Consider the following 21,565-nt stretch of genomic DNA (forward strand, 5'->3'; position numbering starts at 1 on the left):
TAATATGCTCTTCTCTCAAGTTAGTTCTTGTTTCAGTAGAGAAACAAACACATCCCACGTATTTGTAAAATATGTTTTTATAGAGACCTTCTTAATGAGTTACTTTTTAAGAAAGTAATGTGACACACCTTTCCTGGGTAGTGCTTCTTTGATGTTTTTAAAAAATAGAAACATTTTGCCTTTTATGTGCCAGATATTATAGATACTACTTTCTGTGAACTTACAAAACCATTTATGAACTTTCTTTGGATATACTTGTTTAGAGGTTTTTTGTTGTTGTTTGTTTTGTTTTTACAAAAATCTGTAGCCGCTAACAAAATATACTCTTAGATATGACATTCATAATGTGGCTAGTTTTTAGAGAGATTCTCAATGGGAATTAGAGGAATGGTGTCCTTATGTCTTCTAGAAATTTTATTTGTAGTGGCTGCACATTATACCTTATACGTGGGTTGTATACCTTATGCAAAGTCAAAGTTAGTACATATATATGTGTGTATATATATATAAATATTTCTTTCATTTTTCTCCTATTCAGAGAAGCTTCTTTTATTAACTGGGAGATAGTTAATGAGAGGATAGATGAGTTTCAGACTGTGTATTGTGGTTAGTTGCAACCTTACCTCTTAGGCCCTTTCTCCTTTCTTTTTCTCTTTTCGGTGGCCTGTTGGAGGATATTTTCTATTTACCAGTAATATTGGAAGTAATTTCTTGAAGGCCTTTTCATGCTTCATTTTCAGGCTAGTTGGCTCTACAGCCTTATATTTTCTTCTGAGTGTGGTATATTTTGTTACCAATTGAGAATCTCAATGTATTATTCTAAGCACTAGTATAAAAGATATAAAGCTCTGCTTCTGTCAAGGCAGAGAAAGACTCTCCTCCCCAGGTCCTCACCCCCCAGTTTCTATGAGAAAGATGTGATGAAACGGATGGCTCTTAAAGTATTTTTTCAAAAATAATTGCCTTTATTTTGTAGAGCAGTTTTAGGTTTACAGAAAAATTGAGTGGAAAGTACAGAGAGTTCTCATATATTCCGTTACTGCCTCCTCTTCCTATAATTAATGTCTTGCTTTAGTGTGGTACATGTACTGTAATTGGTGAGCCAGATTGTTACATCATTATTAATTAAAATCCACAGTTTACCTTACGGTTCACTCTTTTGTTGTAGATATTCTGTGGGTTTGACAAATGTACAATCACATGTATTCATCAATATGATATCATACAGAATAATTTTGTTGCCCTGAACATATCCTGTACTCCACCCATTTATCCCTGGCTCCTTTCCTTTGAGCCCTTGGCAATCACTGGTCTTTTCCTGTCTCTATAATTTTACCTTTTCCAGAATGGCATAGTTGTAATCACGTAGCATGTAGCCTGAGATTAGCTTTTTTCATTTAGTAATAAGCGTTTTAGCTTCCTCCATGCCTTTCCATGGCTTGATAGCTCATTTCTTTTTAGTGCTGAATAACATTTCATTATCTGGATATACCATAGTTTATTTAAACTAAACATTCCCCTACTGAAGGATATCTTGATTGCTTCCAAGTTTTGACAATTATGAATCAAGCTGCTATAAACATTCGTGTGCTGATTTTTGTGTGGATATAGTTTTAAATTCATGTAGGTAAATACCAACGAGTGTATTGTTGGATCATATGATAAGAGAATGTTTGGTTTTGTAAGAAACTGCCGAACTCTTTCGAAGTGGCTATATCATTTTGTGTGTCCACCAATAATAAATGAGCTTTACTGTTGCTTCATATCCTTGTCAGCATTTGATCTTCTGGATTTTAGCCATTCTAATAGGTGAATAGGGGGCGCCTGGGTGGCGCAGTCGCTAAGCGTCTGCCTTCGGCTCAGGGCGTGATCCCGGCGTTCTGGGATCGAGCCCCACATCAGGCTCCTCCGCTATGAGCCTGCTTCTTCCTCTCCCACTCCCCCTGCTTGTGTTCCCTCTCTCGCTGGCTGTCTCTATCTCTGTCAAAAAAATAAAATAAAATCTTAAAAAAAAGATATAGGTATATAGTGGTATCTCATTTTGTGTTTTAATTTGCAACCATGTAATGACATGTGATGTTGACCATCTTTTCATATGCTTATTTGTCATCTGCCTATCTTCTTTGGTGAGATGTCTGTGTAGATCTTTTGCCCATTTTAAAATGGGTTTATTTGTTCACTTATTGTTGAGTTGGTTTTGTTTTGTTTTGTTAAAGTAGGCTCCATGCCCAACGCAGAGCTTGAACTCACGACCCTGAAATCAAGACCTGAGCTGAGATTAATAAGAGTCGGACACAGTTAACTAACCGAGCCACCCAGGCGCCATGCATTGTTGAGTTTTAACAATATTAGATTGTATATTTTGAATACCATTCCTTTAATAGATACATATTTTGCAAATATTTTCTCTCAATCTGTGGCTTGTGTTTTTAGTCTCTTAAATGTCTTTTACAGAGCAGAAATTTTAGATTTTAGTCAAAAGTCATCTCCAAACTCAAGGTCATCTAGATTTTCTCTTCCATTATCTTACAGGAGTTTTATTGGTTTGTATTTTACATTTAGATCTATGTTCCATTTAGAATTAATTTTTGTGACGGGTGCAAGGTCTGTGTCTAGATTAATTTTTTTGCATGTGGACGTCCATTAGTTCAAGCACCATTTGTTGAAATACTGTTTTTTCTCTAATGCTATCCTTTGTTGCTTTGTCAGAGTTTATTGACTATATTTATGTGGGTCTATTTTTGGACTCTCTATTCCGTTCTGTTAATCTGTCTGCCTATTCTTTTGCCAGTGCTGCCCTGTCTTGATTACTATAGCTTTATAGTAAATCTTGAAGTTGGGTAATATCAGTCTTTTGCTCTCTTCTTCTTCAATATTATGTTGGATATTCTGAGTCCTTTGCTTTTCCATGTCAACTTGAGAGACATTTTGTCAATACCCACGAAATCACTGGCTGAGATTTTGATTGGGATTTTGTTGAATCCATAGATCACATTGGGAAAAACAGACATCTTGTCAATATTGGGTCTTCTTAGGCACATGCATGGAATATCTCTTCCTTTATTTAGATCTTTTTTGGTTTCTTTCCTCAGTTTTCCTTGTATAGATCTTGTACGTGTTTTGTTAGATTTATACCTAGATTTATTCATTTTTTGGGTGCTAATGTAAATGTTATTGTGTTTTTAATTTCAATTCCAACTTTTCATTGCTGGTATATAAGAAGGTAATTGACTTTTGTATATTAACCTTGTATCTTGCAACCTTGCTATAATCATTTATTTGTCCCAGGAGTTTTTTGTTGATTCTTTAGGATTTTCTCCAAAGGCAATCATATCTGTATACTTTTTATTTCCTTATCTTAACTGTATTCCCTAGGACTTCCAGTGTGATATTGAATAGGAGTGCCTTGTTCCTGATCTTAGCAGGGAAACCATCTAGTTTCTCTTTATGAAGTATGACATTCTCGATAGATTATCCTTATCAGTAGTATAAGAGATATAATGTACTACTCATATTAGGTCATAGGAGGACTCCTTCCCTTCACTGAAATTTCTATAAGAAAGATAGGATTAGAGGCGCTCAGATGGTTAAACATCTGCCTTCGGCTCAGATCACCATCCCAGGGTCCTGGGATCGAGCCCCGAAACAGGCTTCGTACTCAGCAGGGAGTCTGCTTCTCCCTCTCCTTCTGGCTCTTCCCCATCGCTCATGCTCTTTCTCTCAACTGAAAAAATAAACTCTTAAAAAAAAAAGAAAGATAGGATTAAATTGATGGTTATAAAAGTATTTTAAATTATGGGATTCAGGCAGTTTTTCATATAATACCTTTAGTAACTGCACACATTACTTAGTTCCTCTACTCTCTTGTCAACTTCCATAGAACAAAGATTTTACCTCACTGTATTATAACACTTACAGGGTCCAATAGGCATTACAATAGGCAAAACTGTTTGTTGAATGAAAAACTTAATTCTAGACTCTTAACTGTAAACCTCTGTTAGAAAGGAGGTAGAAAAGGGAGATAACGAATAACATCAGTCCTCTAATCAATTAATCCATAAAATATTTGATTGTTAGTTGATAGGTATTGTGATGGCTACAAAGGCACACATGATAATGACACCTCCTCTCAGAAAACTTATTATCCATATAGGAAATGTTAATTTCAAATGTTATGTTCCATTTTTGCTGATATTTGCCAAAAACTCATATTCCTGTGTCACTTCCTAAGCATTCTTTTTTTGGGGGCGGGGGCAGAGGGAAAGGATGAGGGATAATTTTTTTTTTTTTTAAGTTTTATTTATTTTAGAGAGGGGTGGGGAAAGGGCCAGAGAATCTCAGGCAGAATCTGCTCTGAGCGCAGAGCCTGACCTGGGGCTCGATTTCACGATCCTGAGATCATGACCCAAGTGGAAACCAAGATTCAGACGCTTTACCAACTGCACCACCCAGGTGTCCCCAGAATCTTAAGCAGGCTCCATGCCCAGGTTCTCACAACCCTGAGATCATGACCTGAACCGAAATCAAGAATTGGACACTTAACTGACTGAGCTACCTAGGTGCCCCCCTTCCCAAGCATTCTGATTGAAGTGTCTATTCATGGACTTCTTTCATATTATTCTAAGAAAAGTTTACAATTTTGATGCAAGAACTGACAGTTACTGAGCCTATAGCTAGACACAGTGCTAGGCATTTTATATATGTGATCTCAGTTATCTTCAAAACAGTGTACAGTGTTGTTACTATTATTCTCAATTTACAAGTGCGAAAACTGGTAACCTGAAGGTATAAGTAACTTATTAACTGTGTGACTTAGTATATCAGGTGTATAATTCCATATCCCATGCTCTCTAAATCATACATTATGGAAAAGTACCATACAAAGTGGTATGTGATGAATGTCATGTGTATAATACAGAGTTGTACTTGGTGAGTGCAGAGAAGAGAGCTTTGACCTTAGACTGGAGTGTTACAAAATTTCTGGAAAGCTTGTCTAATGGATAGGAATAATAAGGGGAAAGAGAGATCAAGGGGATTTATCACTGTGGAAAAGACAGAGGATCAAAAATAGGAAGTATTTTGGGATTCGACAATATAACATAAAAATATAAGAAAAATTCCTGCTGTAGTAGTAAAATGCAATAGAACAAATTTTGTCTTTTATTTTATTTTTTTTTAAAGATTTGATTGATGGATTGATTGATTTAGTGCATGCTGAGTGCAGATCCTGATGGGGGGTTTGATCCGATGACCTGACCTGAAATCAAGTCCCTTAACAGTCTGAACCTGTCTTTTATCTTAAATGAGAACTCCTCTCCTCCATTTTTCTCTTAAAATCATTTCAACTGGGTTGGCTCATTAGATTTTGAGTATGAGAGAGTAGATCACAGAAGCACTGCATAACGCCCGTGTCATCAGTTCCCAACCTTATCTTAGAGCAATCAGTGTGGCAAGTGCAGAGAGAGCAAAAGCCTGGGGAGAAATGGATGATCAAGGGAATCTTAAAAAAAAGGATTTTCCTAAAATCAAGTATGTTTTATTTATCCCTCCCTCATATCTCACAGATAGCCATTAATATGCTAAGGCTGTGGAGTTTCAGAGGCCTAGAGGAGGTAACCATTGTTTTCCGTGAACTTAGTGTTTAGTTTGGGAAGACCAGAGTAAAGTAAATAATTAGAAACCACTTATCAGCGTTAAGTACCAAATCATGTTGTTTACATTGTTTTTAGTGTAGGATCATTTTTCTTAAATGATGTTCTTCAGGGTTCTGTCCTCTCTTCTGTTCTCAAGATTTCATTTTCTAAATGCTATCACATCTGTCTCCAGTCCCCATCTCCCTTCTAAGCTCTTGGTTCATCCAAATGCCTTTTGGGCATCTCCATTTAAACAACGGCACAGTCCTCTCAACTTCAACTTACCAAAAACATTGAATCACAAACACACAGATTGCTTAAAATCCTTTTTTTCTTGGGATAAAGTCCAGTTTCTTGGGGGCACCTGGGTGGCTCAGTTGGTTAAGCGTCCGACTCTTGCTTTCGGCCCAGGTCATGATCTCAGTGTCATGGGACTGAGCCCCATGCTGGGCTCTACGGTCAGTGGGGAGTCTGCTTGGGAGTCTCTCTCACACTACATCCCCTCAGTTCTCTTTCTCTCAAATAAATCTTAAAAATAAAAAAAAAAGGTCCAGTTTCTTTAATGTGGCTTACCTGTTCTGCTTGATCTGGCCCTGCCTCCTCCTCCCCTAGCTTTATCTTGCTTTCCCCTATTCTAAATCAGCCTTACTGAACTTCAGATGCATAGTACTCTTTTGCCTGTGGTACATGCTGTTCCCTTTTCCGGAAGGGGAATAAGAAGAGATGAAGCTGTAGTGATTGAAAGCACAGACTCTGGAGACAGACTTCCTAGATCCAGGCAAATCCTGAATCGCCACTTACCTAGCTGTGTGATCTAGAGTGAGTTCCTTAACCTCTCTGTTTTCAGGGTCCTTATCTGTATGATGGAATGGCAATAGTATCTGCTTCAGCATATTGTGAGGATTAAAAGAGTTAGTATAGGTGAGGCTTTTAAAGTGGTGCCTGCCTCATACTAAGGACCATACGAATGTAGCTATTATTATAACTCTTATTATAAATGTGTTGTGCTATTGGATGATACTAATTTTTATGTTTTAAAGATGTTTTAATGATAACAGAAAAAATACATTGTTTCCCCATAAATTATGAGTTGATTGGCTGGTTCTTATAATTGGTATTTATCTTTTTTCCTGGGTGAGCAGCAGCTTTATATTCTTAACATCTTGTTTTTTAGCTTTTTAGTGACTAAATTTTGGTCTTAGGTTGACATTCTCATGAGAAGGATCATTTGACAACATTAGGTTTACCCGACTTTTTATACAAACTAGTTCAGGTGAACCTCCATGGAAACTTCTATTTATTTTTTAAAAGATTTTACTTATTTTAAAAGATTTTACTTATTTATTTACTTATTTATTTTATGAGAGAGAGAGGGAGAGAACATGAGTGGGAGGAGGGGCAGAGGGAGAGAGAATCTCAAGCAGACTCCCCACTGAGTGCAGAGCCTGACGCAGGGCTCAGTCTCACAACCCTGAGATCTTGACCTGAGCTGAAACCAAGAGTCAAACGCCTAGCCGACTGAGCCACCTAGGAACCCCCTCCATGGCAACTTTTAAAAGAAAATTAATTCTTAATAGCTAATAGCTGACTTTTGACTTTATCATTTATGGCCTATGCTGATTAAAGTTTTAAGTAAAGTCCTTTAAAGGATTTCAACTTTTTTCTTTCAAGTGTATTTCAGAGATTGTGGATTATGATGGTTCAAATGGTTTGGGATCTAGCAAGGATACTTACCGTATTATTAAATAGACTCTCCGAAAGGAAAACCTCTTGTTTCTCTTTGTGTTCACAATTCTACTTAAACCTAGCACTTCCCAGAACACTTCTGATACCAGATGTGTGGCTGTTTTCTCATACGGACCGATTCTCCAACACCAGCTGAGTATCCTACAATTTAACTCAGTTTTGACACTAACTGCTTGAAGTTGGGGCAGACTCCACAAACTAAGGGCTCAGACCCACAAGACTGCCCCCAGCTTCAGACCCCCATGGAAAGTGGTGGGTTCCCAAGTCACCTACAACTTCTGTCCAACTCAGCTACAAATTGGAGGTTCCTAAGACACCCTCCGCAAGTTCAGTCATTTGCCAGAATGGCTCACAGAACTCAGGAAAACAGTTTAGTTACTAGATTACTGGTTTATTACAAAGGATACATAGAGAATACAAATGAACAGCCAGGTGAAGACTATATAGGGCCGGGTCTGTTTCTGGAAGGTCTGGAGCACAGGAGCTTCTGTCCCCATGGAGTTTTGGGATATGCCACCCTCCTGTCAAGTGTATGTGTTCTTCTCCACCAATCTAGGGCGCTTAGAACTCTGTACTTCAGAGTTGAGGCTTTATTATGTAGGCATGATTGATTAAATTGTTGACCATTGATTTTTAACCTCTAGCCCCCTTCTTGGGGATGTGGGTGAGGTTGAGGGGTGGGGTGAAAGTTCTCAACATCTAGTTTTCCCCCTATCAACTAGCCCCCATCCAGTGGTTAATGAAGAACTTTCTAAACATCACCTCATTAACATAAACTCAGGTCTGGTTGAATGGGGCTTGTTATGAATAACAAAAGAGTTTCTTTCACTTTTATCCCCTGGAGCTTTTCCAGGAGCAAAACCCAAATATTATAATAAAAGATGCTCCTATGCTCTAAACACTTAGGAAATTATAAGGGTGTTAAGAGATGTGACCCAGGAACCCTGGAGGCAGACCAAAATATATATTTCTTATTCTATCACAATATCACATTTTCTATTATCACAGTAGTAAAGGTCAGCCAGGAAAACATGCAATACCTAAATTTTATCAAAAGAAGATTCCTTAGTGGTCTAAGTTTGGCAGAAACTTGAGTCGTATGTTGAAAAACTGATATATATTTAAATTTTAAGTGTTGACTTTGAATTTTGAAAGAGGACATCAGCTGCCTCCCTTTTGACTCAGACTTTTTAGTTGGGTCTTTCTTTCCTGTTTGTCTTTTGGCTCAGGCAGAAGACCTGGAGGGCAGAGCATCCCCTGATGGGAACTGAAACGACCTACTGAAGCAATAAGGACTGACCTGAGCCTATAAGACCCCCTCCCGGACTGACTCCATGACAATGATCCATTTGACTTTCACTGTCTACATGCATGTACCCACCCACCTTTGCCCCACATTTTCTTTATATAAACCTGGAAATAGTTTCACCCGTTTGGAGACAGTCTTTGAGAGGCTAGTCTGCAGTCTTCCCGCTGTTGGCCTCATGGAAATAAATTCCTTTCTTCTTTCACCACACCCCCCTCTCTGCCTTTGGGTTTTGTCAGCGGCAAGTGGCCAAACCTGGTCTGCTTGGGACCCCTGGAGCCAGGTGCTCTTGCCCCCAGTGCCATGGCTCTAGTCTTTACTGTTAATTTCTTTTGAGTATTTATTTTTCATGGAGACTTAACTATTTGCGATGATTTTGTGAAGACTGAAATATGAAATGTACCCCAAAGGAACAAGTTGTTGATCTAGTTCTATCTGGTCTGACAGTGCTAGGTTTGAGAATGACAAAATATTTATATTTTTCTCCTTTCCTTCTAGAAGGAGATAGTAGGGTTCTGGTAAGTTTTTAGATATGATTACTTTTCCATTAAAAAGTATCGGTGTTTGCTTATTACTGTTATTTTATCTTCCAGAATACTTTACTTTTGTCTTTAGAAAATATACTTTTTAAAGAAGATTTTCCAGATTTTCTATATGCTGAAAATATTTTTTAAGTTTATCAAGACTAATAAGTATGTTTATTTCAGTGCAACAAATGTTTAGTTTCTACTATTTTCTAGGCACTTTGTTAGCTCCTTAAGAATAGAGAAATGAGTAAGATAGTCTCTCCTTCCTCATTTGGGAATTGGGAAATAAGACATGAGTCAATTCTAAGTAATTCTAATAACAAAGTAGAGTATGGTACGGACCTTGAGAGAGTTTGAGCAAAGTGCATGTTCTACTGGTCCATGTTCTTGCAAAACATCAGTAGCTGCCAAATACGACCAGCTTTCCTCTCTTGCCTCCTGTTTGACTGTGCTTCTATGCTTTTGCCCAGCTATGTTTTAATACTTGTCTTTTGGCTTCCGTATACAACTTCCTTGTTTTTCTTTTAACTCTCTAATTGCTGCCTATTAGTTATTTTCCTCTTCAGTTTTGTTCTATTAAGAAAGCTTTGTAAAAGCAAAGTTTAGGGACTCCTGGGTGGCTCAGTGGGTTAAGTGTCTGCCTTCAGCTCAGGTCATGAACCCAGGGTCCTGGGATCGAGTCCTGCATCGGGCTCCTTGCTCAGTGGGGAGCCTGCTTCTCCCTCTGTCTGCTGCTTCCTCTGCTTGTTCTCGCTTGCTCTCTCTCTGACAAATAAATAAATAATTTTTAAAAAAGCAAAAAAGTTTGTAGAACAGTGAACATCCACATGCCCTCCAGCTAGATTCAGTTTTGTTTCCATTTTTCTGTATTGCTTTATCTCTCACTCTTTATATATATATACCTGTGTGTGTGTCCTTTGTTGCTGTTGAACCATTTGAAATAAATTGCCAGTGTTATAACATGAGACCCCAAAACTACTTAAATCTGTATCTCCTGAGAATGAGGATATTCTGCATAACCATCACAAATTATCCTCTACTTAAGAAAATTAATAAAATAAAAATAAAAATTAACAATGATAAAATCGTCTGGTCTATAAAATTTTTTTTTTTTTTTTTTAAAGTAGGCTCCATGCCCAGTGTGGAGCCCAGTGCAGGGCTTGAACTCACAACCCTGAGATCAAGACCTGAGCTGAGATCAGGAGTCAGGTGCTTAACTGACTGAGCCACCCAGTGCCCTGATTTCTTTTTTTATTTGAACTACAGTCTAGTCAAGATTTTCATGCACACTATTGATTGTTACATGTTTGAATAGACTCCCCCCCACCCCCAATCTACCTTTTTGGTGAAAAAAAAAAAATTTTTTTTTTTTCTTTTTAGGAGCCAGGCCAATTTTCTTGTAGAGTGTCTCACATCTAGATTTGCCTTTCAAGGTCTTTTGAAAGCTTCTCTTCCTGTAGCTTGTTGGAGGGTGGCATTAATTAGAGGAGGGCTTACCAACCCCTCCTCTGTGCTGTGAGTTATGGGTCCTATTTTTAATCCTCTAAGTTCTTTTTTTCTTTTTTAGATTTATTTATTTATTTGAGAGAGAGCATGAGAGAGCATGAGTGGGAGGGGCAGAGGAAGAGAGAATCTCAAGCAGACTCTGCACTGATTGCAGAGCCCCACGTGGAGCTCGATCCCATGATCATGAAGTTATGACCTGAGCTGAAACCAAGAGTTGGACGATTAACCGACTGAGCCATGCAAGCGCCCCTAATCCTCTAAGTTCTTTGGCCGTCAGTGGATTTTGGGGCCCTGGAAGTCCCTTCACCTCTGCTGTGAGCACTGTTAGTTTACCCTGGTAGGTAGGTGCCATGATATGAAGGAGCAATGGCTGCCATCTTCAGTTCTTTTTTTCTGCTGTGCACTTTCTCTTGTGATCACATTTACTTCTATGGTTTTAACAGTTCCCAGTGTAGTGATGTTTTCTCTTCCAGATTCCATTTCTGTTATTTCCTTTTGTTCATCTTCTTCTGGCCATATAGTAGCCACTTCAAAATCACCGTGTCCAAAATGAATTTATTCTCTACTTGTGAACTGGCTCATTGTCAGTATTCTTTATTGGGGGGGTAGTGTAGAAGGTGTAGTGTAAGTGGCTTTATTTTTACTGAGACAAGACTCTGGCTAGAAATCTCAGTCATCTGTAGCTGCTTCTCTGGCTGTTCAACTCTCTCATACACATACACAAATGTGCATACACATTTATGCATCAAGTATTTCTTTAATGCCTTCAGTGTGCCTATGTATATTTGGTTACGGTAGATGAGTCTATCTCTGGAATGCCTCTTGCATACATTCTTTCCATTCTTAACTGTATTTACTCTGATTTTGGTCCTTATCAACTCTTTCCAGAGCTTTTACACTATTTGCCCAACCTCTGGTTTTAAATCCTCTGATCCATCCTGCACACTGTCTGCTTGTCGAGAATACCTGTTTGATCATATATTTCTCTTGCTTACTTCTGATGGTTTCCCATTCATTGTACAGGAAGAATGCCAACTTATTAGCACACCATAGAAGACAATGCTAATTCTACTTTGCTCTTTTTATGTTATTTCATCTCTCGTGTTCCAGCTATTTAAGTCTTCTGCTAATTTCTTGAATATAGCATAGGTTTTAATCTTCAGACTTTGTCCATATATTTTTGGTGTCCGTAGGGCCCTGACCCCTCTTTTTTGCTTAATGAAATCCTACTCATCTCTCAAGGTCCACTCAGGTGTTCCCTTTGAAAATTATTTACCTGAAAGCCTTCTGTCTATCCCCTCCACCAGAACCAAAGCCTTTCCATTCTTTATCTGATGTACTTTTGCGTATACATCTGCTGTAGTGCTTATCAGATTGTGTCCCTTGCTGGTGTGCCTCTCAGTGTAAAGGTTCACAAGGGAAAGGATCATCTTGTTCTTCCTCCTGTTCCTAGAGCCCAACACAATGCCTGGCACACAGCACATTCTTAGTAAAATATTTCGAAAAGGAAGTCTGGCATTACTTGCTATATTACCCTCTGTAACAAGTAAATCTGATTTGAAATTCAAGAATTCTCATAGGAAGAATATATTTTATATTAAAAGTTTGGTTTAGGGGCACCTGGATGGCTCAGTCAGTTAAGCGTCTGACTTTAGCTCAGGTCATGATCTCAGGGTCCTGGGATCAAACCCCACATCGGGCTTCCTGCTCAGCAGGTAACCTGCTTCTCCCTCTCCTCCCTGCTTGTTGCTATCTCTGTCTGTCTCTCTCTCAAATAAATTCTCTAAAAAAATTTTGGTTTACACTGAATCTTTGCTAATGATTGCTTTTTGTGTAATACGATCTTGAATTATTTGTTTTAAACTTAACACTTTGATGCCTTATGTCTTAAAGTATTACTGCAGAAATGTTTGTTTTAATTAAAATAACTTCTGAGCAACACAAATTTGCCATAACAGGAATTTCTGAAATTTTATCATTTTAGAGCCTTTAAATTAGTAAATGTTTATCTGAATTGGAATTCTGAATGAAGGAAATAGTATAACATGAAAGATTGTTTTCTAGAGAAGGAGATACATTATTCAGTTTTTAAGAAAACCTAAATAAAGGCAGTCTTTCTAAAGAATGAAGGCAAAAGGATGCCTGGGTGGCTCAGTTGGTTAAGCATCTGCCTTCAGCTCAGGTCATGATTTCAGGGTCCTGGGATCGAGTCCCACATCAGGCTCCTTGCTTGGTGGGGAGCCTGCTTCTCCCTTTGCCTGATGCTCCCCCTGCTTGTGTGCTCTCTCTCTGATAGATAGATAGATAGATAGATAGATAGATAAATAAAATCTTAAAAAAAAATGAAGGCAAAAAGATAAATGCTTGTCAAATTTCCATGTTGCAAGGGAATCCTGAACTTTAATAAGGAGACCATTACTGTATTTTGGTGATGTTTAGAGAATGAGTAGATGAAGTGTTTGATAGATGAAGACGTAAAGAAGGTGCTAGTACTATTTGACATTTTTCATTAATTAGGGGAATACAAAATATTAAGAGTAACTTGTGTTACAGGTTTTTAATATTTCAGAATTATTTTGAAAGTCTATTATCATTTAAACAAAAAATTCCTGATAATTAAAAATATTATAGTGTTGAACTGTTTATGAGTGAAATGGTGTGGTGTCTGGCTTTTATTTCAAAATAATCAAGAAGAGGATAGGCAGTAGGAATAAGATTGGCCATGTGTTAATAATTGTTGAAACTGTGTGACATACATAGACTATCACTGTCACTTATTTTTTCGTTCAGTTTTGGAAAATTTCATGAAAAAAAATTTAAAAATATTATGGTATTATATAATAAAGGAAAGAGTTCCCAAATAAAGAACCATTACTGTTAGGCTGGCTGAACACTGAGTTCATGATATTGAAAAACTCGGAATGATACCAACGTAAAACTAAGTGATCTTTTTTGGGTTTTGTTTTTCCAATTTTTTTATTCCATATAGATATGTTTTCCCCTGTATGATGTGGAAGCCTCTTAATCTGTTAAGCCCAATCATCACATATGAAAAGAAAGGGATAGGATATTGATTTATGTCCACATTCTTGAAGAAAAATTTGTTGGTAAGCTTGGGTGTCATATTGTTTGAAGAATGTCTTGTTGATAACACCTACCTATAAAAACTGGTAATATTGTACCATCTTGGAGACTATATCTCTGATGATTTCATTATTTGAGTTCTACTCTTAAGGTTTGCAAAAGGAATTTGACGAATTCATAGAAAAGTTTGTCTTCTCAAGGGATGTGAGAGAGAAGTGTTCAGAAATTGTTCTGCCTTTTGTCTTTTCTTCCTTCTCTGTCTTTCCCCCTTTTCCCTTTCTTGCCTCAAGTTCTTTTCTGGATACCAAGAAGGTCATCTTTGTGCTTCTTCCTCTAATCCAATATCATATATTGGAGTCCTTTCAATCTGAAACTACTATGGTAGTTCCTCAGTAAACACCTTTAGGGCATCTCCCTTTTGAATTGCTCAGATATTTTCGGTTTTGGTTGGAGTTTTTCTTTCTATCGAAAAGAATCATTTGTGAGCTGAAGGACCTTGTGAGATCTGCCCAAGTCTTGTTCTTTGTGGTATCATCCTCCCCATCAGCAAGCTGAGAACCTCAGACTTCTCCTTGATTCAGCTTTCTTGATTTTACTATTTGTTAACTTGGTTCTGCCAATTCCTTTTTTATTTATTTTATTTTATTTTATTTTATTTTATTTTATTTTATTTTATTTTTTAAGATTTTATTTATTCATTTGACAGAGATAGAGACAGCCAGCGAGAAAGGGAACACAAGCAGGGGGGAGTGGGAGAGGAAGAAGCAGGCTTCCAGCGGAGGAGCCTGATGTGGGGCTCGATCCCAGAATGCCGGGATCACGCCCTGAGCTGAAGGCAGATGCCCAACTGCTGTGCCACCCAGGCGCCCCTGCCAATTCCTTTTTTATTTTTATTTTTTTAAAAGATTTTATTTATTTATTCGACAGAGATAGAGACAGCCAGCGAGAGAGGGAACACAAGCAGGGGGAGTGGGAGAGGAAGAAGCAGGCTCATAGCGGAGGAGCCTGATGTGGGGCTCGATCCCAGAACGTCGGGATCACGCCCTGAGCTGAAGGCAGACGCCCAACCGCTGTGCCACCCAGGCGCCCCTGCCAATTCCTTTTTTAGAATGACTGTCACAAGTGTTCCTTCTTTTCTCCAGTCTTACTGTTACCACTCTGTTATGGAGAATGTTGGACTTGGAACTGGAAGATTTTGTCTCAGCTCTGCTTCTGGCTGCTTGCCTACCTTCTTCATCTTTAAAATGAGGAGGGCTCACCAGGGTCATCTTACTCCGTTTTGGAGCTAACATTCTATTACAAGAATCTGGGTCCTTACCTGCTCGCACTTACATTGCAGTCACCTCTTCATTGTTTTTCACACCTCTAATCTCAGTCCTTCCTAATGAGATTAATCTTCATATGTAACTTTAATTGCCTGTAGAGTAGAATCTTAAATTTCCTGGTCTCCATTTATTCATGCCATCATTTCTCTGGATAGCAGTGTTCTCATTTACACAATTAGACAAAGTGGAAACTGCATCCATCTTCAGAGTCTTCCTTTCTTTCACCTGCAGAATCAAATTGGTTACTAAATTCTGCCAGTTCTGACTCAGAAATGTCTTTTGAATCCATGTTTGTTCTCTTCTGCCACTGTTCTAATCTAGTTCTTCATCTTCCCTTATCTGGACATTTGACGCAAACTACCAGATGTTTGCTCTGCCACCAGTTTCTAGTTACCACAGTTATCTTTCTGAGCAAAGATCTGTTAACTACCTTTTCTGTTCTAAAAACCTTACACTGTTGACATATGGAACACAAGTTTTTTTTGCAGGACTCACAGGGTCCCTTCCCTTTACTTTCTAACCTTGTCTCTTGCTCCTTGTCATCATACCCCAGTTTCCAGCCATACTGAATAGTAGCAGTTTCTGGAATATGCCTTTGTTATTTTTCTCATGCTGTACTTCTGCCTGCAATTCTCTGACCCCTTCATCCCTTCTCTGCTTGGGGAACCTTCCTTAAAGGCATCACTCATGGAGTTACCTTCCCGGAAGCTCTGAAAGAAACATCGGTCTCATCCTCTCTGTGTCTGTTATGCATACATCCTGGGTGTAGTGGAAGTCATATCAGAGTTTTTTGTTTATATTTTCCACTCACCCAGAATCTCTTTCCAGGTGGATTTTGAGCTCCATGATGTCTAGGGTAGTCAGTCTCTAATTTTGTTCATCCTCGGAGTTTGGCACAGTGTTGGGACATACAATATTTATTCAGTAGTTTTTTGTTGGTTGATGTAAAATAGTAAGCCTCTTCTGTTTTCCTTATAAACAATAAGAAAAGGATTTTAACCCTATTAGTTTGAAGACTAAATTTTTTAAAAAGATTTCTTTATTTATTTTGGAGAGACAATGAGAGAGAGTGAGTGAGCGAGGGAGCGAATTAGTGGGGGGGGCAGGCAGAGAGAGAGAGAAAGAATCCTCAAACAGACTCCCCAGTGTGGAGAACCCCACACAGGGCTTGATCCCAGGACCCTCAAAATCATGGCCTGAGCCAAAATCAAGAGTCAGACACTCATCGGACTGAGCCACCCAGGCGACCCATGAAGATGAAAATTTTTATGTCAGCCTTGTTTGAGCTTGGATTTCCTCATCCTTTTTTTCTTTTCTTTTTTTTTTTAAGATTTTATTTATTTATTGGAGAGAGAGAGAGTGCGTACGTGCAAGTGAGGGACAGATCACAGGCAGGGGGAAGGGTAGAGGGAGAAGCAGACTCCCTGCTGAGCTGGGAGCCCGGACTTGATCCCAGTACCCTGGGATCATGACCTGAGCCAAAGGCAGACACTTAACCAACTGAGCCGTTCAAGCTCCCCGAATTTCCTCATCTTATCTTGAAAGATGCTTCCAATTTTTTTTTGTCTGTCACAGATCCTTAGGACCAAAGATGGTCCAGGGCTGATCTGGATACCTGATAGTAGTATTTTTTTTTTTTAAAGATTTTATTTATTTGACAGAGATAGAGACAGCCAGCAAGAGAGGGAACACAAGCAGGGGGAGTGGGAGAGGAAGAAACAGGCTCATAGCGGAGGAGCCTGATGTGGGGCTCGATCCCAGAATGCCAGGATCACGCCCTGAGCCGAAGGCAGACGCCCAACCGCTGTGCCACCCAGGCGCCCCACCTGATAGTAGTATTGATAGGAGTCAAAAAAGCTTTGGGCCTAATTATGATGATAACAGATGGGGTTTGGGCCTATACTTGTATATATAGGCTGCCAAATGGTGCTTCACTTGCTGAAAGTGACTAGAGGCTGGTCACCAAGTTTGGACATTATTGAAAGGTATAAGAGTAGCTTTTTCATTAAACCAGTTCCTAGTATTTCATTCAAGAGATGTTCCTGAGCTTGCTTCTTTAAGCTTGAGAAATTCTTTCCTGAATTTCATTTAAATTCTACCACTGAGCCTGGTTTTCTGTCTGGGATAAAGCTTTCATTTTAAGGCAGCAATTTCTACAATTTGTACAAATATGTGCTTCTTGTATTTTCTACTATCTATAGAATTGCTTGCATCACGAGTTTTCCAGAGCATTAGTGTCTCAGATGGAAAATTTAATAGAATTGCAGTCTCTTCCAAATTTATTTTTCTATTTTGTTATTACATAATGTTCTTGTTGAATAATTGTTTTTCTTTGTCACTGCTGAGAGTGAAGCCCGCGTGGTTTTGATATACATTACAACCATATAGAAGAAATGTCTTTAAATTAAAAAAATTACGTACTAAATATATCCGTGTTTATGCTACAAATTTATGTATTTTTGATTCTCTTGGATTTATTTAGTAACCTCCTTTGATTATCAATACGCAGTTGCTCTAACCATTGTATCTAATATATATGAAAATTTAGAAAGCGGTTTCTCTGAAGGCTTTGGAACTGCTTTGTCTGTCTTTATTACAGTAAATAATAAAGTATTTTTATTTAGAAGTTAAAGTTATTTAGAAATAAGGTCGTTTTAAGAAAGAACAAGCTGCCTCTAAAAGCCGGGCTATCATAGTAATGTAAGTAGGGCAGGTTTACCTGCTTTTCAGCCTTGTCATGTAAAAGAACAAATTATTCCTTTATGATACTTAATATTATGTGTGCCTGAGACACCTAAGCTGTGGGGTATGAATTGTCACTACCATTTGGAGAAAGTGCCCGAGAGGGGCAGCACCCCTGTAGGTTGAGAGTAGCAAAGCCTCTCTGCCCCATGTGCTAATCATTGAAATATTTGTGGGCGTTGTGGGAAAGGACGCATCTAGTTTCCATAACTAAGGTATTGGCATCTGACCAAAGACTGGCACTGACATAGTATAGTGGTGAAAGTGAGTCCCTTGTGCCCTCTGGGATCTGCCACTTCTTTATATGGTGAACCTCCCAGGTGCCACATTATCACTCATGGTCTGACGGTTAATATACAAGAGAAATGGCCATGAGATATCCACATTCTTTAATTCTCAACCTCAAAGCTGCAGATAAACCTTAAGTTTGCAGATCTTTGAGTATTTTGCTAATTTAGCAGATGGAAGTTATATTTAAACTTATTAAGGGAAATAATTATTGGGTTTGTTCCTAGATTCCATCCATATAATTCAGAGTAAAGGCCTATGCTTCGGTTTATTCTGCTCAAGCTTTCAAATTCCTTTGACAGCCTGGATATGAAATTCAAAAGTCATTAATGTGATGTGTTAATTTTGCACTTTTTGACTTACTGCAAAAAAAAAAAAACCTTATAGTTTCCATAGCAACAATAACCTATCCAGATTGTGTAATATTCTTTACAGTATTAAAAATAAAACCATGCAATTACATGAGCTTCTGGAGCACTTCATTTAGGGGAACTGGGGATTGAAATGTTTCTGTTTTAAACAATTATGATTTCATTGAAAATTTTGCCAGAAAGCTTATGTAATTTTGTTTTAAGAATTTAACAAATTTCTTAAATATTTAACAATAGTACTTGGTAGTTAAATTAATTATTAAATGTGAAATTTGCACCATGAGCATTATGTTAAACATCTTGGCATAAGTGCTCTCACACACGTGTTCACATATACATTTAAGGTGGGGGGGGACATTTGGCTTTAATTACATTCAGTCACCTGCTGTTTGTACTTCTTAGTGGCTTCTGGGTGGTCTGAAAAAAGTCTAGCTTTATGTTTGGAGGAAACAGGATAGAGAAAAGAAAAAAAGTGATCACTTAAGCTTTCCCTAGTTTTAACTTTGCTTTTTAAAAACATGCCTAAGATATTACTATGAAGATATTAATGATTATTTTAGTAGGTGACTATTTTCAGGGTGTCAAATTATTTTGGCTTTTCTCTTTTTCCCTCTAATTCTAATTTAAAATACAATATAATATAATATTAGCACTTAAGTTAATTAATATAAGTTCCTGCATCTTAACACAACTGATTTTCAGTTTTTTAATCATGTTCAGCATATGTCTATAGATGTATGTATATTTTTATATGGTATAATTTGTGTATTTTCTCGCTAATATGTAGTAAACATTTTCCATGTTTCTGATGATGGTCATGATTATAATTTTAATAATTGCATAACAGTCTATATCCTGTTGATATAACAGGTGTGTTTTCTGTTTATTAAAATGCTGCTAATTATTTCCTGAATCCCATGTGTGGAAGAAAAATGGATATAATTTTCAAACTGATTGTGGGAGAAAGTAACTATAATTCACTTATTTGCCCAAACCATAGATAATTGTGAAAATCTTCAGAAGGCACGTAAAATGTTTTAAAATGCATATAACAAATAACCTCTTAAACTGCATTATCTGCGGGGCGCTGGTTGGCTCCTTCAGTTAGCTGTCCAACTCTTGATTTCAGCTCAGGTCTCAATCTCAGGATCTCAGGGTCACGAGTTTAAGCCCCGTGTTGGGCTCCATGCCAGGTGTGGAGCCTATTAACAAAACTGCCTTATCTGCTAGTCAACACAGAATGGGGAAGATAAGGAATGGGTAAGTAGGACAGATGTAGGTAGCACCATTTAGGTGCTGTCATTTGAGAAAACCATCATGACATGATCAAAGTTTGCTGAGGCTCCAATATAATCAAAAGGCAAAACTCAGAGGGTGTGGCTGATACTTCTCTTATCAGAACAACCCATACGATGAACCACATTTCTGACATTTTGTGTGTCCGGTTCTGGTGTCACTTCCCTGAGGATACTGTGTTGCTCTAGCCGCTCATGTGATACTATTTTTTTTTTTTAAAGATTTTATTTATCTATTTATTTAGTTGAGAGAGCACAAGCTGGGGAGAGAGGCAGAGGCAGAGGGAGACGGAGAAGCAGACTCCCCGCTGAGCAGGGAGCCCAATGTGGGGCTTGATCCCAGGACCCTGGGATCATGACCTCAGCCAAAGGCAGATGCTTCACTGACTGAGCCACCCAGGCGCCCCTCATGTGGTACTGTTTTTTTGTGGACTGTATCACCATTATTGAACTGCTGTCTTCCCTTGGTTGAGCACCCTGGTAACTATTGTGATTTCCCAGAATTCCTAACCCTGCCTACAATATTTGGAAAATACACCTTAACTACTAGGTTTTTCCTAGAGTTCTTGAGAATGAGATGTTGGTGGCTAGAGTTTTAAAAACTTTCCAAGGCTTTTGGTTGCGGTCTTGAGGCTCTTGAACGTCCCCTATCCTAGGTCAGAAGTAGGGTGTCACAACGGGTCGACATTCTTCTATAGCTCGTCCCTCCTATTAAGTGGTTCTTCTACTATGAAATTACTTTAAACAAATATAGAAGTTTACATCTGTCATTTATTTTTGTAGTTAATGTTTATAACAGAATGCTTTCATAGATTACAGATAATTAAGACAGGAGTAGAATTATCTTGCAATATGCTTGAGTTTATATTTATGCTTGTTTACTTTTTGAAACTAGTGCTGTGTTTAGTATCCTGTTTCAATTTTGAATTTTGTGTTTTGGCTCTGTCTAGTGTTTTCATTGTAACATGAATTTTTTTTTGGTATTTCGTATTTCTGTAGTTGTAATATTATCAGAAGCAGTAAGCAATGCATGCATAGTGAGAATGTTTATATATCACTGAGAGACTAGTGTATTTTTATTGTTTTTGTAGTCATGATTTTGTATCTGAAAATAATATTTAGAAAAAATATTTTTTTTGTTCGTATGCAGAAAAGATGAAAAGGAATATGCACTGAAGCAAATTGAAGGCACAGGAATATCCATGTCGGCTTGTAGAGAGATTGCAGTAAGTGAAAATCAATATGTTATCTGTTTTGTTATTGATATTGGATGATGAGTGATACTAATATGAAATAGTTTCATTGATGTATTCCATGCATAGTTATTTCAAGATGTCAATTAGTTTAATGGTATTTTATGTAAGATGAGAAAAGCTGCATAAACTTTTTAATTACTTGAAAGTCATCTTTAAACATCCTCTTAATGGTATTTAGGATTTATAATCTTAGGAATACTGAACTACATGATGATTTAATTTAAATTATGAATTAATATCTCATTAATATAATTAATAATCAATACAATTAATCAATATAATTCATTATTAATACAATTCATTGTTAATAAAGTAATAATTTGATTAATGTCTATTTTTCTTATAATTTTAGGACTGACATATGTCTACAGAGAAAGGGGTGATATTAGATATTATGCATATTAAATATTTTTTCTGAAATACATGTTTTATACTAGATTTTACTAGTTGCTAGAAAAATAGGGCTATCATTATAATAATAGGATA

The 21,565-nt window shown here is 37.7% G+C and overlaps 1 protein-coding gene across 3 annotated transcripts in view; it reads left to right on the top strand.

The window, feature by feature from the left end:
• The window catches only part of CDK19 (cyclin dependent kinase 19), a 164,539-nt gene that overhangs the window by 43,198 nt on the left and 99,776 nt on the right, over nucleotides 1-21,565 (top strand). For all 3 annotated transcript variants that reach the window (XM_057311144.1, XM_026511639.4, XM_026511640.4), the window contains one exon: nucleotides 20,974-21,049. In XM_057311144.1, the coding sequence (XP_057167127.1) occupies nucleotides 20,974-21,049 (76 nt within the window). The remainder of the gene's footprint in view (nucleotides 1-20,973; nucleotides 21,050-21,565) is intronic.

This window comes from Ursus arctos, unplaced genomic scaffold (genome assembly GCF_023065955.2).
Source record: "Ursus arctos isolate Adak ecotype North America unplaced genomic scaffold, UrsArc2.0 scaffold_13, whole genome shotgun sequence".
In the NCBI taxonomy this organism is placed as follows: domain Eukaryota; kingdom Metazoa; phylum Chordata; class Mammalia; order Carnivora; family Ursidae; genus Ursus; species Ursus arctos.